Genomic DNA, 16,277 nt, shown 5'->3' on the forward strand with positions numbered 1-16,277 from the left:
TTTTTTTATAATCAGAATTTTATAATAAGCTCTGAGAGCGGGACAAACCAATATCAACTGCTGCTTAAATAGACAGTCGTTCATTTCTGAGAGTTAATACAGAGATTTTAGACTAAAACTGTAAGTATTCAACATCAAACAACAAATATTCAAGCATGTATCTCTTATCATTAAGTGTGCTTACAAAATGACAAAATTTTCCTTCAGATAGATAAATATAATCAATTTCCAGGACAGAATGCTATAAGGACATTTAAAAAAAAAAAAACTAACCAAAGGCTTTGTGGAAACTATTTTGGCAGTGGTCCTTTGAATAAAATCAAAGTGTGCAAATAAGTTGTAGACTTAAACCAAAAAAATAAAAAAAGTTCACAAAAACACACTCTCCGACATGCACAAGACTACACGTAAAAAGACGTTACAAAGACACGCACCGTTATTTGATATGCAACATTGCGACATATGCTGATATGTCCATTACAGAGTCAGTAACGTTGCTAATTTTACGATGTAACAATATTATATGCTTGAAGCATATTTATTTTTTCAGTCTGAGAGAAGGCAAGTGTGCTAATCTTCTTTGCGTTCCCTTTGGAATCGCTCTAGAAGAGCTCGGAGGATGTTTCCGGGTATCTTCTGGTGTTTGTCGATAAGTGCTTGAACTGCCTGTTGCACCTGAACAGATGGGTTCAGTTGAAGAAAGTGCACTAAATATGAGGACAAAACCTGAACATGTGACATCTTAACTGTCTACTTGCAGTGCAGTAGTTGTATTTGCTGACACCGTGTTCTGCACATGGGCTATAATTTTATTCATTAAGCACATGTAAGATGGGGCTCATGTTTATTAAAAATAATATGTCCTGGGGTTTGTGATTTTTAGCAATGGCTTTAACTCTAGCTTGAATTGCTAATACACATATATAGTTTTCAACATTGGAAATAATAATAAATGCTACTTGAGCATCAAATCAGCATATTAGTATGATTTCTGAAAGGCCATGTGACACTGAAGTAAAAACATTGTACACCATTCACAGAACCCGATTCGGGGTGTCCTTTATTATACAAGCATTCTCTCACTTTGCAGACTGTGTACACCTGCATGTGTGATGAATGGTGATCACCACACTTGGGTGGAACGTTCCCTTAGTGGACGGTGTAAACAAATGGTGCTAGAGTATGTTGTGTAGTCAACAGTAGGTCAGGATTTGTCGGGACTGTGTAGAGGTTAGAACCTCTTGAAGGGTTTTTTTTCCCCCCCCTCCAATTTGCAAAACACCAGCTCAGCAAATGAACAAATGTCAGACCTTTACAGGACTACACAGTTATAAAATATGGAGTCCTACCTTTTCAGCCAACTCAGCTGCATTGAGTTTGGGGTCGTATGGAATGGGGTCACCCAAGTAGGTGCGAAATTTGACTGGAAATCCTCCATAAATGGGTGCTATCGGTAGGCGAAACCTCTCATACACCCAGCGGTAAAACCCTGAAGGAATTTCGAGATTCATTTAAGACCGAACTCTTCCATAATACATTTAGATTATCATTTACAACTGTGTGAATGTTCAGTCTTTTGTTCGTGACTCACTTAATGTTCCAAGAGAGCGAAATCCCTCCCTCAGGTTTTGAGTAAACATGGGTATAACTGGCTATAGGGACAAGTGCAAGACTCTTAGTACAATAAAAGCGGTTTGTATGAAAAGAGCAGAATAAGAGGGAAAGTTGCTCACCACTTTAGAGTCAATGGCCACTTGTGCAAATCCTTTGCGTTTGCCCCAGAACAGAGGGTACGTCTCATCGCTGAACAGGGCCTCCCGTACTCCTCCAGGAGAGATGCCCAGGAGGTGGCCGTTGCGCAGGGCCTTCACACACTCCTCCTGCGGCCCGTGGATCACACTAAACACCTCCAAGAGGAGCTTAAACCCTGTCGTGGTTGTTATACAGACAATATGAGCACAATTAATGAAAGTAAATTAAAAAGTATATAAATACACAATAATGCCAAAAGTATTGGGACACCCTCTTCTAATGAAGGTGTTTGGGGATGAGTTTTTGGCTCACGGTCTGCATTTAAAGTCACACCATAGGTGTTCAGCTGGGATTAGGACTTTGCTTTCTGCAGACCAGTCAAGTTCTTCCACACTGACTGAATCCATCATTTCTTTTTGAACTTTGCCTTATACACAGAGGCATTGTCATGTTAGAATAGAAAAGGGTCCTGTTCAAACTGATGCTATAAAATAAGAAGCACACAATTCACTAGAATATCATTATATGCTTTAACATTAAAATTTGTCCTCATGGAAGTTACTAAAGTAGTCAAACCTGACCATTAGAAGGGGTGTCCCAATACTTTTGGCAATATAGTGTGTGTGACCTTGTTGAATTCAATGAAGGTAATTATATGGAAAGGGTTTTCAGAATGTAGACAATGCCCTGACAGAAGTTAATCAATGCTTCTTGAAGACACATATTTATGTTTTTCTATAAGTTAATTAAATCATCTGTGTTAAGAACAAAGTGAATTTTTTTTGCTATTTTAAAAACTAATGGCAGATAAATTAATAGGACATGTTTTGTCCCAAAATTCAGTGAATCACTAGGAAATTAGGTACTGGGTAATGACTCTGTCATGGGAAAAATGAGGTTGATTGATCACTTAATTCACCAGTATGAAATTTGTTTTTACCTGGGACCTTGAACAGAAAATGATCAGCCACCGAATGACAAGTTCTTCCCTTTTGAATGATAACACTTGCCAGGAAATAATAATAGTCTATAGGAATAGCTCCATGATAGTAGACTATGAGAGCAGGTCCTTCATCTGGAATCTTTTCTAAACCATGGATTTCATAACCTGTCACAAAATACATACCTAATTAATCAGGAGAAAATTATTCAACATTTTGTGAAGTGTGACACATACTATTTTTCAGGAAATAACATGGAAATGAAAATTTGACATTACAAATTACTAAAACTATGGTCAAAAAAATGACAGTAAGGACATCTACAATGCTAGAAAGATTTCTAGCTCTAATAAATATTTTTGAACTTTGTTTATCAAAGAAAGTAAAATGTATCACTGTTTCAACTGTTTTCAACATTGATAATAATACGAAATGTTAACTGAGCAGCAAATCAACATTAGAATGATTTCTGAAGGATCATGTGACACTGATGAATACTGTTCAAAAGTTTGCCAAGTGTTTTTTTTTTTTTTGTAAATGTTGTTTTGAAAGAAGTCTTTATATTAATAGTTATATATATATATATATAAAACTTTTGAACAGTATTTTATATACTCATTTGTAACCGAACAGAAATATCATGCACTTTGTGAAATGAATCAAATTAAATTGGTGCAATGAATCAGGCAAAACAGTTATTTAGATGCTCTGGTTGATAAAGACTGAGCAGGTTACGCATTTTAAAATTGCAATTTAATGGCAGGAACATCAACCCATTATTGATTGTGGGTAAGGATAAGATGGTTTAGGACTGGGGGGGACATCCATAGTCTGATAATACACATGTAGAATATGTCAAATCTTCATATGTCAAATCATGCCTTTAGACATAACTTTTTAATTATGATTTTACTATTCCTGTCTATTACTCAAAAATCTAATTAGTAGCACAGTGGATACAAAGTATGTGAGCATAATGAAAAATCCCAAACCAAAGAAGTTTAATTTGAAAAAGGTAACAATCCAGATCTTATGGAAGCCCGTTTCCGCCACTGAATAAAAAAAAAAGGTTATTGCGACTTTTTATCTCACAATTCTGACTTTTTTTCTCGCAATTGCGAGTTTATATCACGCAATTATGAGAAAAAAGTCAGAATTGTGAGATAAAAAGTCACAATAACCTTCAGTGGCGGAAACAGGCTTTCATAAGATCTCAATAAATGCAGATAAAAAAAAAAGCCAAAGCCATACCGTGCCAAATAGCTCCATGTCCATCCCATAGGGTTGCCAGAGTTTTTCTCGCACCATCCCACAGGTTATTGGAATAAGCTTCCCTCAGCTGATTCTTGCGTTTGTACACGTGGAGAAAGAGTATGGACAGATAGAGGAAGATAACTATGAGAAAAGGCAGAATGAAGACTATGGCTAGAGGTGTGAAAACCCAGAGCAGATACTCCAAGAAACTGAGGTAGTCCTGGAGCTGCCCGAGCCCTGCCTCCCACACATGAACTAAGCAGGAGAAGAAGCTGACCGATCCGTTCTCAAACAGACAGGACTCATTCCCACTGGACATGCTGCTTCACTGTGAGCCTCTCCCAGTGGCAGATGGGCGGAGCAAGGCAACAATCTGCCAAAGGGCAGACCTGGGTATGAAAGACACAAATTATCAATAGCGGACATTAAGATGGCATTAAAGCTCAAGTGTGTTATATTTATGACATTAAAAGAGCAGTACAATATGTTATTTTATTCTAAAATATATGAATGATTGAATGAACGAACAAATGATTAAATAAATAAATGAGCAAATAAATAATTGACAGAAAAAAGTTTTTTTGTGTGCTCTAAAAGCAACATGGGCCCACACGAATAGGTCAAACTTACTGGAATGAACTGACTAATCAATTTTGATACATATACAAGACTTATAAAGTTCTTATGAATAAGTAGTTTGCAGAAATCAATCAAAATTCAATCAATCAATAAAGAATAAGATTTTATTTTATTATTTTTTTTAAGGAAAGGATGTGATGTGTGGCCAAGTACAGTGACCCATACTCTGAATTTGTGCTCTGCATTTAACCCATCCAAGTGTACACACACACCATGAACACACACCCGGAGCAGTATTTAAAGTATTAAAGCTACAATATTACAAAAAAAACAAATAGACTTTACCACATGGTTATGTATTATATAAATCATTTTGGGTTTGAATTTCCAGCAAAGTAACTGCATTGTAAAATACAAAGCTGCCCCGAGCAGTTGGGGGTTCGGTGCCTTGCTCAAGGGCACCTCAGTCGTGGTATTGAAGGTGGGAGAGAGCGCTGTACATTCACTCCCCCCACCTACAATCCCTGCCGGTACGAGACTCGAACCTGCAACCTTTGGGTTACGAGTCCAACTCTCTAACCATTAGGCCACGACTTCCCCTTAAGGTAAATGATACTTCATTCCTTCAATTTATAAAGTCATAAACATTAAACAAAGCATACATTTCTATGAAACTACTAAATTTGCATATCATTTCACAAGTCACAGGACTCGGCCAATGAGTGGGGGTTCAATCTTCAACTGGCTGGCAGGAGCCGCCACCGACAGGTCATGTGACCTGCCAGTGGCTGGTGACAGCTGCCAGTCTGATTCTGGCAGGTCACGTGACCTGCCAGTGGCTGGCTGGCAGCTTCAGGCAGCCGCTGTAGATCTGCGAGTAGAATGCCTACCCTATCACTCTCCCTGCAAGGAAATACACTATTTTATTATGAATATATTCATAATAAAATAGCGTGAGTCTGGGGCGGGGTTATCTTTTTGTCCAACCAATAGCAGACAGGTGAGTGTTTGACAACAATCATCATATTTGCAGTGAAATTCAATGACTCCAAACGACACAATTAAATCTAATTCTAGTCATTTGATATATTATGTTTAAAAAAAAAACATCAGCATTGAAACTATTTATAAAGCAGAAAGAAAAAACCACGAACCTTCTCCAACGGAAATGTGTTGCTCGGCCAAACATAGCAACCTCACAACGGTGCCCTGAAATCACATGACGTCGATGACAGTTAGGTTATACTTGCTCATTCTGTTCATTCACACGCGCTCACAGGTGAGGCTGCTGTACGAATCATTTCACTTACATGAACACAGTCAAACGCACGAAGATGACAAGGAAAGGCGTAGCATTAAACCGTTCTGTCTTCAGTTACACTTGAACAGTGGCTAGCGATCATAGACAAACAAACCTAACAACAGCTCCAGATTTTGCGTTTTTAAAGCTGCCACTCACTTCTTCAAAATTACACATCTGATCACCCGAAACCCTAAACATATAGATGGGTGTTTTAGAAGAAGCGTATAAAATATAAGATTTCCTCAAATCTACCTACATTACGATACCTCGATGAAATAGGCACTGTTGCCCTCAATAAATGTTTTTCTTTCCGACTCAACCGGCTCTCTTTACATGCGACACAAACAGGAAACCGCTCATGACAATGTCCGAAAATGGCATAATAAAAGTTTAAAGCCTCAGAAATGCCGTGTCAGTATTGTAAATGTGCTGAGAGTCTTTTAACTTGACGGGCATCTTCCGAAACAACACGAGGGGGGAAACTCACAGTCAGGGAGTCATACGAATGTGTGTAGATAAATGGTAGATAGAATTAGATAGAGGTTGTGGTAGTACTTTTAATGTTCCTCGTTTTAATTCAACAGTATGTTTATATATCGCTATAACGTTATGTCTCGCGGTCGTTTTTATTTCTAATGTCCGGTTAAAAGAGTAACGATAAGACAGGCTTGTAGAAAGCAAGGTCTCGGGTAACTGCTACAGTTCTCCTGTAAGTTAGACAGGTGTCACTCATGCGTCTGTCATCATGATTGATTACAGCGAGCGGAATATTGTTCCTTTAGCTGATATCATCTTCTATCAGGGTGAAGAGAGAGAGATGACAATACACTGCTTGTGCTCCAGAGCTTACGTCAAGTAAGACTGCAGTGAGATCTGATCAGCTGATAGAATGTGCATGCTATGTTATCCGGTTAAATGCCTGCAGAAAGTTACATTTTTAATGCATTGTTAGTACCTGGTGGTAAGAATGATCTAAATGGCCTGTGCAGGAGAAAAGTGCTTAAAATTAGTCCAAAACAGGCTGGACTTGGATTGATTTTCAGCAGGTCTGCAGAGTAGGACAACAACTGAAAAACATGATCTTCTCCATATAGGACTTGTGATCACATAGATCTGAAGTAGTAAAGCTAGTGAGCCCTCACTGTGTAACACTGTTGCCATGGGATGTTGCCTGTTTACTATTATGAATGGTGAACACATTTTCTCTTTTTTTCATCTGCAGCGATCGAGAATTGTATCGGTCAGATTTGAAAGCCATACTGAATCAGACTGACAGTCAATTGCAAGGTACAGTTTCCTGTTAATATCTGATTATATATGAAGAAAATGTTTACATGCTGACTTCCTGACAGCATATTTAGCCCAATGGTTCTCACAAAATAAGTCTGACTAACTGAAATAAGCCTGGCTTATTTGGTAAACTTGTTTTGTGAAACAGGCCCCTGGTGGCTTCAATAAACTTCCATGGGGACATCGGGACTTTAAATGATTTGAAATAAGACAAAACAAGCAATAATATAAGCTAAGCTATTTAAAAATCAATATGTTTTGTGCTTTATTTGACTTCCTCAACAACTGGGAACAGGGTAAATTTAGGGTAATTTTAAAAGCCTAACCTGGAAAATCTTGTTATATTTTATTAAAACTCCATGTGCATTTTTATAATGAATATACATTTGTCTATTTATGATTTTTAGTTTTTATTTTTCTTAAAGAGACAAAACAATACACTACATTTAAGAGATTGTAGGTATTACATTAAACCTCCTCAACTAACCCACCCTTCAGACACAAGTATGCATAGATTTCTAGATCAGATCAGATTAAAATGTGGTAATATAAGATTTCCTCAAATCTACCTACATTACGATACCTCGATGAAATAGGCACTGTTGCCCTCAATAAATGTTTTTCTTTCCGACTCAACCGGCTCTCTTTACATGCGACACAAACAGGAAACCGCTCATGACAATGTCCGAAAATGGCATAATAAAAGTTTAAAGCCTCAGAAATGCCGTGTCAGTATTGTAAATGTGCTGAGAGTCTTTTAACTTGACGGGCATCTTCCGAAACAACACGAGGGGGGAAACTCACAGTCAGGGAGTCATACGAATGTGTGTAGATAAATGGTAGATAGAATTAGATAGAGGTTGTGGTAGTACTTTTAATGTTCCTCGTTTTAATTCAACAGTATGTTTATATATCGCTATAACGTTATGTCTCGCGGTCGTTTTTATTTCTAATGTCCGGTTAAAAGAGTAACGATAAGACAGGCTTGTAGAAAGCAAGGTCTCGGGTAACTGCTACAGTTCTCCTGTAAGTTAGACAGGTGTCACTCATGCGTCTGTCATCATGATTGATTACAGCGAGCGGAATATTGTTCCTTTAGCTGATATCATCTTCTATCAGGGTGAAGAGAGAGAGATGACAATACACTGCTTGTGCTCCAGAGCTTACGTCAAGTAAGACTGCAGTGAGATCTGATCAGCTGATAGAATGTGCATGCTATGTTATCCGGTTAAATGCCTGCAGAAAGTTACATTTTTAATGCATTGTTAGTACCTGGTGGTAAGAATGATCTAAATGGCCTGTGCAGGAGAAAAGTGCTTAAAATTAGTCCAAAACAGGCTGGACTTGGATTGATTTTCAGCAGGTCTGCAGAGTAGGACAACAACTGAAAAACATGATCTTCTCCATATAGGACTTGTGATCACATAGATCTGAAGTAGTAAAGCTAGTGAGCCCTCACTGTGTAACACTGTTGCCATGGGATGTTGCCTGTTTACTATTATGAATGGTGAACACATTTTCTCTTGTTTTCATCTGCAGCGATCGAGAATTGTATCGGTCAGATTTGAAAGCCATACTGAATCAGACTGACAGTCAATTGCAAGGTACAGTTTCCTGTTAATATCTGATTATATATGAAGAAAATGTTTACATGCTGACTTCCTGACAGCATATTTAGCCCAATGGTTCTCACAAAATAAGTCTGACTAACTGAAATAAGCCTGGCTTATTTGGTAAACTTGTTTTGTGAAACAGGCCCCTGGTGGCTTCAATAAACTTCCATGGGGACATCGGGACTTTAAATGATTTGAAATAAGACAAAACAAGCAATAATATAAGCTAAGCTATTTAAAAATCAATATGTTTCGTGCTTTATTTGACTTCCTCAACAACTGGGAACAGGGTAAATTTAGGGTAATTTTAAAAGCCTAACCTGGAAAATCTTGTTATATTTTATTAAAACTCCATGTGCATTTTTATAATGAATATACATTTGTCTATTTATGATTTTTAGTTTTTATTTTCCTTAAAGAGACAAAACAATACACTACATTTAAGAGATTGTAGGTATTACATTAAACCTCCTCAACTAACCCACCCTTCAGACACAAGTATGCATAGATTTCTAGATCAGATCAGATTAAAATGTGGTAAAAGACAAAAAAAGATTGGTAAATTATATAAAATACGATTTTGATTAAATTAAATCAATTACATTTTTAGTTGATTAAAAAATGTTTGTAAAAACCCTTAGGCTAATCGTTTTCTAGTAAATCGAAGGCACAAGGAAAAGTCATGAATATTGTTAATAGGGGTGCTTGGAGCCAAAAAAGGTTGAGAACCTCATTTAGCCTTGATTTTCACTTGAATTAAATACCTGCAACAGGTTATGGTCAGGATATAGCTTATAATGCTCAAATAGCTACACATTACATTTTTTTCCCCAGTAGATTTTGAAGCTAATGATGGGGAAGAGCTTTTGGAGGACCTTAACTGTTCTGTGGATGATGAGGATGAGGAAGAAGAGGCTGTTGTCGATGAAGAGACAATGCTTATGGCCAGTTTGGGGCTTCCTGTGGAGTTTGCCAGCTCATCAAAACAGAGGAAAGCTGTATGTCTGTTGAATGCATTATGATGTTGATGTTATATTGGAATAGCACTGCTGTCCATTTATGTCAACACTGCCAATTATAATGTTCATGCAAAAAGTCTTAGTCCCTAGTCCTTTGAGTCCTTTGAGTCCTCCACACTTTGGAGTCATAGAGTGACTGCTTGGTAGAAGACTGCTTTGACGTCCACACTAGTGTTTACTTTGAGCTTGCATGTTGCCCACATAGGGGGTGCTCTGGAGCATACATCTGAACCATAAAATTACAATTGGGACATCCTGGCTATCTATATACTACCGTCAAAAGTTTGAAATAATTATGACTTTTTAATATGTAATAATCTGAATCATTATCTTTTTAAAATAAGTCCCACACAGTATGCTCACCGAGTATGTGCTTATTAGTAAAAACAGTAACAACGTGAAACATAATTACAATTTTAAACCGTTTTCTGTATAAATATATTTAAGCAGTTGTGCTGCTTAACATCTTTGGAGGAAAAATCTGATTTTTTTTCAGGATTCTTTGTAAAACAGAGAGTTCAAAAGAACAGCATTTATTTGAAATATAAACATATATAGAAATGTTGTTTGTAACATGGTAAATGTCTTTACATTTGATCAATTTAATGTGTCCTTGTTGAGTAAAAGTATCAATTTCTTATCCCAAACGTTTGAATGGAAATGTATCATAGTTTTCACATAAATATTATTCAGCAAAACTGTTTTTAACATTGATAATGATAACAAATGTTTCTTGAGCACCAAATCAGAAATCGCTGAATGTTTGGCTCCTAAAAACGTAGCTTTGCATCACAGGAATACATTATATTTTCAAATAAATTAAAGTAGGACACAGTTATTGTAAATTGTAATAATATTTCACAATATTACTGTATCCAAAAAAATATAGCCTTTGTGAGCGTAAGAGAGACTTATTGCAAAAAAAAAAACTTAATATATCTTAATTATTCCAAACTTACCGGTCGTGCTAGTGTATATACATTATTCAACAATACAAAATAATAAATTAAATTACAAGTTTAAAATATTCTTGATTCTTGTTTTTTTATGTTTGTAGCATTTTCCTTTTGCATGGGCCCCTTTACACCTGGCATTAACATGTATTTTGTATTCAAATAGTGTCTGGATATTCTTTAACTGGATTGCATTTGCAAATAATGAAAAAGTGCATTAGCATTTACACATTTGTCAAATGTGGTTCAGTGATCTCATCACAATGTGTCTCAGGTACATTTACACTTGACTTTTAATGTATGCGTGTAAATGGAATGTTAATGCCCAGATGTGAAGAGGGCCTGTGATTATGGATTATCCAGTGCAGTGAAGCCGCTCGCTCGCTGTCTTCTTTGCACATTTTCATTAAAGACTGTTACTGTGAAGTTTTACCGCATTTACTTTAGGTAATGACTTGGCTGTAGCCCAAAACTGATAATTGTTTCTCATCTTTAAGGGCCAAGTTTTAGCGAGACCGGAGAACAAAAGAACCATCAAGCGTTTGGAAGCCCCCTCAGATTATGACTCTGAACAGAAACAGCAGTGTGTTGTGAGTGACATCGCTGAGACCCCCACCGAACATCCGTGTCCCGTGTCAGAGGAGGCCTGGCTGAGCTACTGGCAGCAGCACGGGGAGGGTCTGCTGTGGCAGAGCTGGCTGGAGAAACAACCTGAAATCTCCAACAGTTCGACACAGGACTGTTCCCCCTCAGAGGCAGACTGGGACGAGCACTACCAACAAACATACCAGTACTACTGGGAGCAGTTTCACTACTGGGCCGCCCAGGGTTGGACAGTGGACGAGACCGACAGCACCATCGCTGCTTCCGAGGAACATCAGGGCAGCCCAGGACTAACAGAGGCACTCGAGAATCAGACAGAAGAAAGGTCAAAGGCAGACGTTACACATCTCATAAGCAGCCTGAGCTTACTGACTGAGGAAGTTGACGGCGAGAATGATGACCAGCAGTCTTTGGTCTGTAACCACGCTGATGAGCCCTGTGATGGCGGAAACCGCAAAAGGCCATCGTCACGTACACCCTGCACTGACAATTCTGGTTAGTGCACATATTTGACGTTCAAGGTCTCTCTGTGTATTAGCTATGGGGACTGTGGTGTTCCTGCAGTGATGCTGAACCCAAATATGTCAACACCTTCCTGCTCCATGACCTACTTTCAGCGTATTGAATCTAGTGCAGTTGTAATTCACATTTATTTAGTCAGTTACAGCATGGGCCTATAGTGTGTGCTCAATTTTCGGTCATTCAGAACGTAAACAATTTTCAGACATTTTTCTAAATTGATTAATTCAAAAATAGAATAATTGAATGATTTTTAACCACCCCCTAGCTTTGATATGGCTAAAATACAATAAAATAAAATTCTGTCCTCATCTATTTACTCTCATGTCATTCCAAACCTACATGATTTTAATTCTTCTGGGGAACACAGAAAATATTTCGAACAATGTTTTGGAAACCAAACAGTTGTGGTTACCATTGTTTTCCATTTAATGGACAAAAACTAAACACTGAGACATTTGTCAAAATATCTTATTTTATATTCCACAGAGTTAAGAAAGTCATACAAGTTTGGAATGACATTAGGATGAATAAATGCTAACAGAATTTAAATTTTGGGGTCAAATGTATCTTTGTCATATAATTCCAATGAAGTCTGTGTGGGGATAAATACCTATGCATTTGTGCATATTAAAAAAAAAAAAAACATTTTTAGGGTATTGACTGTGTTTGTGATAGGAAGAATTGGCAAACCTGCATTTTGTTTTTTTGCTGTAACAAATATATAAATCCAATTTGAAGAACGCTTTTTATCAGCCCTGTTAAGGATCACAAAGTAAAGAATCTGAGCAGATAAGTCCCACAGTTTTGCGACTTATTTAACTAATCTGATGTATTTCAGATAAAACAAGAGGGCAGAAGGGTAAAAATAGCAAAATGGTTGCAGAAGTAAGAGGTATTTGGGATGTTAGCTGAAGAAAAAGTTTACATTTACATGCTAATGAATCATGCAAAGTGAAATCAAATAGAAAGTCAATTTTGGCGACTTTTTAACCTTCATCTTATTTTTTGGGAGTTGGCCTGCTCGATATGCTCTGACAGAGCCACCTGTGATCATGATGTCATCAACACACTGACATAAAACTTCAGTTTGCTATATGACAACGCCCCCTGTATAAAAGCAGATCATTTTCCCCAGATGTCCGGTTTTTTTATTTATTTAATTATTTTTTGCAGCCTAAGCTTGGCTCTGAATGTTTAATGCGTCATATCAAAAGATGTCTGCTGTTGAATGAAAGGAGCATGTGACTTTGTCCTATGCATTTTTAATGCTGGTACATGTGAAAGAGAGCACATACTCCTGGGTGCTCGAATTGATCACAATCCACTCGCAGTCGCTCTAAAAATGGCTCTTGTCATCCTGATTGTCGGGCCGTGACTGATGCCATCTGAACAGCACCCTTATTTGTACCGCTGGAACAGCTTCTTTTTTTTATTTTTTGCTGTATACATCAGGCAGTATAAGACATTATTTTATGATGTTAACGTAGCTATTATTAATTGTAAACTGAAAGTATGTGATTTCAGATGGCAACATGAAACAGACCTCTGCGCCATTGAGTAATTGGAGTGGACAGCCCATAAAGAGCAGATCTAACGATGAAGATCAGAGTGATGATGATGATGAACCTCCAGGGAACAGACGAGCCAAAGTGAAGAGAGCGTAAGCTGCTGATCTGTTATTAAGTATACTGTATTGTATCAGACTTGCATAGTTAACGATTATGGTTTCTTGGGATAGTTCTCCCGAAAACAAATGTTTTGTCATTATTTATGCCATTCCAAATCCATTTGCTGTCATTTTTTTTCTATAGTGCACAGAAGAAGCCATTTTTGAATAATCGTTACACAACTCTTGCCATAAAATGACAGTACATAGTGACCAGAGGCTGTCAAACTACAAAAACTCTTAAAAAAAAAAAACACCAAAAATGTACATAATGGTAATCTGTGTGACCCTTCTTTTTTTATTATTATTATTACTTTTATTCACCATGAATGAGATAAATTCATAGTTACGGAATATTTCTGTTTCAAATAAATGCTGTTATTGTGATCTTTCTATTCATCAAAAAATCCTGAAAAACTTACAAAATCTGCGTGTGTGTGTTTTATATAATATAATATAATATGTTTTCAACATTAATGATAATAAGAAATGTTTCTTGAGCTCGAGTTTAGCATTTTAACATATTGAAACTGGCTTAATTGCTGCTGAAAAAATATTTTAATGTATTCAAATGAGTCATATCAAAATTAATACAATTATTTTAATATATTAAATATTTAAAAATGAGCTGTTACTGGAAATTACTAATATTTAACAATATTACTAACAGTATCCCAAACTTTTATTCCATCTTTTTGATATTTCTGTTCTAATTAATATTAGTAGATGGGGTTTGAACATCATGCGCTGAGTAAATAATGACAGAATGAAAGACTATGATTATGTAATGCAGTGCTGTTTAAATGGCTGATCTCTTCACAGTCATGAGCTGGATGTTGAGGAGCTTGCGGAGGTGCCGGTTGAGGAGGTGTGGGATGCCCTCGGTCTGAGACGGGGTCCACAGCCCAAGTAAGACCCCAGACAGAGGCTAGACAGCCCTTTAGTGTGTTGAAAACAATCAGGGCCTCCATTATCATCCCAATGTTTTTTGTCTTGGCAGGTTTGACAGTGTTGTGAAGCTGAAACAAGGCCAAGCTCCATACGCTGGCAGAAGGAGTGAGGAGAACAGAAAGCCTCCCGAGGAAAGCAAAAAAGCAGCCTGCAAAATCAACAAGCACATCTTCTTTACTGATGATGGACCACAAACCACAAAGCCAAAAATCAGCAAAGTCCTTCAAAAAGTAAGCTGTTTTTTGCTTCGTAGGCATTTCATTTTTGAAGCAATAATTCATCCATAAAATCCTCCCCAAAGTTTTGTTTTGTTGCATCAAAACAAGACAATTGCATCAGGTCAACCAAAGACTATTTTGAATGTTAGGGCTGCAGTGAGTAGATTAGATTTAATAGCTTTTGGGATGCAGTATTCTAATGAACACACTTGCCCACTTTTTAATTTTAAAAAGTAAAATATATTTATAAGTATGAACAAAATTAATTAAAACAGTGGCATTTAGCTTTAAGTATTTCTCACTGATTATTACAAGCACAGAAATTAAGTGCAATAAGTGCAAGGCCTATTGCTCAGAGCTGATCATTTTAACAAATATTTTTTAAAAAGTATCTGTTTTGTTTTTTTTTGCCTCTTGTTTACTTTAACATAAAATAAAGTGACTGTTTACATGAACACTTGCCAGAAATGGCTGATTAACATACACAGGAACATTACTTCGTTCAGATACACTACCATTTAAAATTGTTTTTGAAAGAAGTCTCTAATGCTCACTAAGGCCACATGTACTTGATACAAATACAGTAAAAACAGAAATATTGTGAAATATTATTACAATTTAAAGAACCTGTTTTCTATTTTAATATATTATCAAATGTAATTTATTCCTCTGATAGCAAAGCTGAATTTTAAGCGGTCATTACTACAGATTTCAATGGCACATGATCCTACAGAAATCATTCTAATATACTTTTTTGGTGCTAAAGAAATTATTTTTAACATTAATATCAATGTTAAAAGCAATTCTGCTGAATTTTGTGTAAACTGTGATTAATTTCCTCAGGAGTCGTTGAATATAAAGTAGAAAACAGCCTTTATTTGAAATAGAAATCTTTCATTATAAATGTCTCTACAGTCACTTATCATCAACTGAATGCATCCAAAGTGAATGTATTAATTTCTTTAAAAATATGTATTTATTTATTTATTTAAATTTTGTATAATTGTTATTTGTATCTCTGCTGCCAGATATGGCTTTTAGAGACTCTTCTGGAGGATGAAGTTCTCATTTTTAGAGTCCTCATGCTTAAGCTCCTCTGAACTACTAGGCGCTCAGATGAATGGTCTTCAACAGTGGTGCTTCAACTGAGCCATGAAATGCGTATGTTTGCATTGTTCCCTGAGGTTTTATTGACACATGGATTTTGTGGGCTTTCATGCAAGATGTATCATTCTAGTCGCCTTACTAAGGATCAGTCAAGCACAGTGTAAATTGTTAGAGGAGAATGGGGTAGAGAGTGGGCATAGAGCCTGCGGAAGCGGTGAGGCTGACACTTTATGCTGTCTGCACAGAGCTGCTTCATCTACCCCCACCCCATCACAGCGCTGTCACGCAGCACCTGCTTACTGCACGCTGTCAGCCGCTCGAACCTCCAGTCTCACCCCTGACACTAACACACACGTTCCCAGCTGTCAAACACACACAGGACAGGTTCAAACGCTTGCTCTTCATCACTGCCATGTCGAATATTCAAGAAGAAAAGAGACGAATCGTTGTTTTCAACCCAGAGTATCTAGTCATCATATGGATGGACTTTTTCAAGGTGGATTTCT

At 37.0% G+C, this 16,277-nt stretch overlaps 2 protein-coding genes across 8 annotated transcripts in view; one reads left to right on the plus strand and one right to left on the minus strand.

Annotated features, from left to right (window-relative positions):
- Positions 1-7,732, minus strand: LOC107584594 (transmembrane protein 68-like). Of its 4 annotated transcripts, XM_016271315.1 has the most exons (9): positions 7,703-7,732; positions 5,837-6,095; positions 5,681-5,735; positions 3,945-4,336; positions 2,693-2,860; positions 1,734-1,927; positions 1,592-1,652; positions 1,350-1,489; positions 1-675 (listed from the first exon to the last, which is right to left on the minus strand). In XM_016271315.1, the coding sequence occupies exons 4-9, from the start codon at positions 4,264-4,266 to the stop codon at positions 571-573; spliced, it is 990 nt and encodes a 329-aa protein (XP_016126801.1). In that variant the 5' UTR covers positions 4,267-4,336; positions 5,681-5,735; positions 5,837-6,095; positions 7,703-7,732; the 3' UTR covers positions 1-570. The 4 variants fall into 4 exon arrangements, with proteins under 4 accessions (XP_016126801.1, XP_016126808.1, XP_016126797.1 ...); XM_016271322.1 differs by lacking the exon at positions 7,703-7,732 and having other exon boundaries at positions 6,086-6,156; XM_016271311.1 differs by lacking the exon at positions 7,703-7,732 and having other exon boundaries at positions 5,837-6,154.
- Positions 6,277-16,277, plus strand: part of LOC107584566 (trimethylguanosine synthase) — a 22,458-nt gene continuing 12,457 nt past the window's right edge. For 2 of the 4 annotated variants that reach the window (XM_016271249.1, XM_016271278.1), the window contains exons 1-7: positions 7,884-8,291; positions 8,659-8,723; positions 9,567-9,730; positions 11,202-11,802; positions 13,354-13,489; positions 14,318-14,404; positions 14,496-14,676. In XM_016271249.1, the coding sequence (XP_016126735.1) occupies positions 8,182-8,291; positions 8,659-8,723; positions 9,567-9,730; positions 11,202-11,802; positions 13,354-13,489; positions 14,318-14,404; positions 14,496-14,676 (1,344 nt within the window). In that variant the 5' untranslated portion in view covers positions 7,884-8,181. Of the gene's footprint in view, positions 6,685-7,051; positions 7,117-7,883; positions 8,292-8,658; positions 8,724-9,566; positions 9,731-11,201; positions 11,803-13,353; positions 13,490-14,317; positions 14,405-14,495; positions 14,677-16,277 lie in introns of those variants that run through there. The other 2 variants (XM_016271269.1, XM_016271259.1) reach the window with 2 other exon arrangements.

The sequence above is a fragment of the Sinocyclocheilus grahami genome, unplaced genomic scaffold, assembly GCF_001515645.1.
Source record: "Sinocyclocheilus grahami isolate Dianchi unplaced genomic scaffold, SAMN03320097.WGS_v1.1 scaffold5.1, whole genome shotgun sequence".
Lineage (NCBI taxonomy): Eukaryota > Metazoa > Chordata > Actinopteri > Cypriniformes > Cyprinidae > Sinocyclocheilus > Sinocyclocheilus grahami.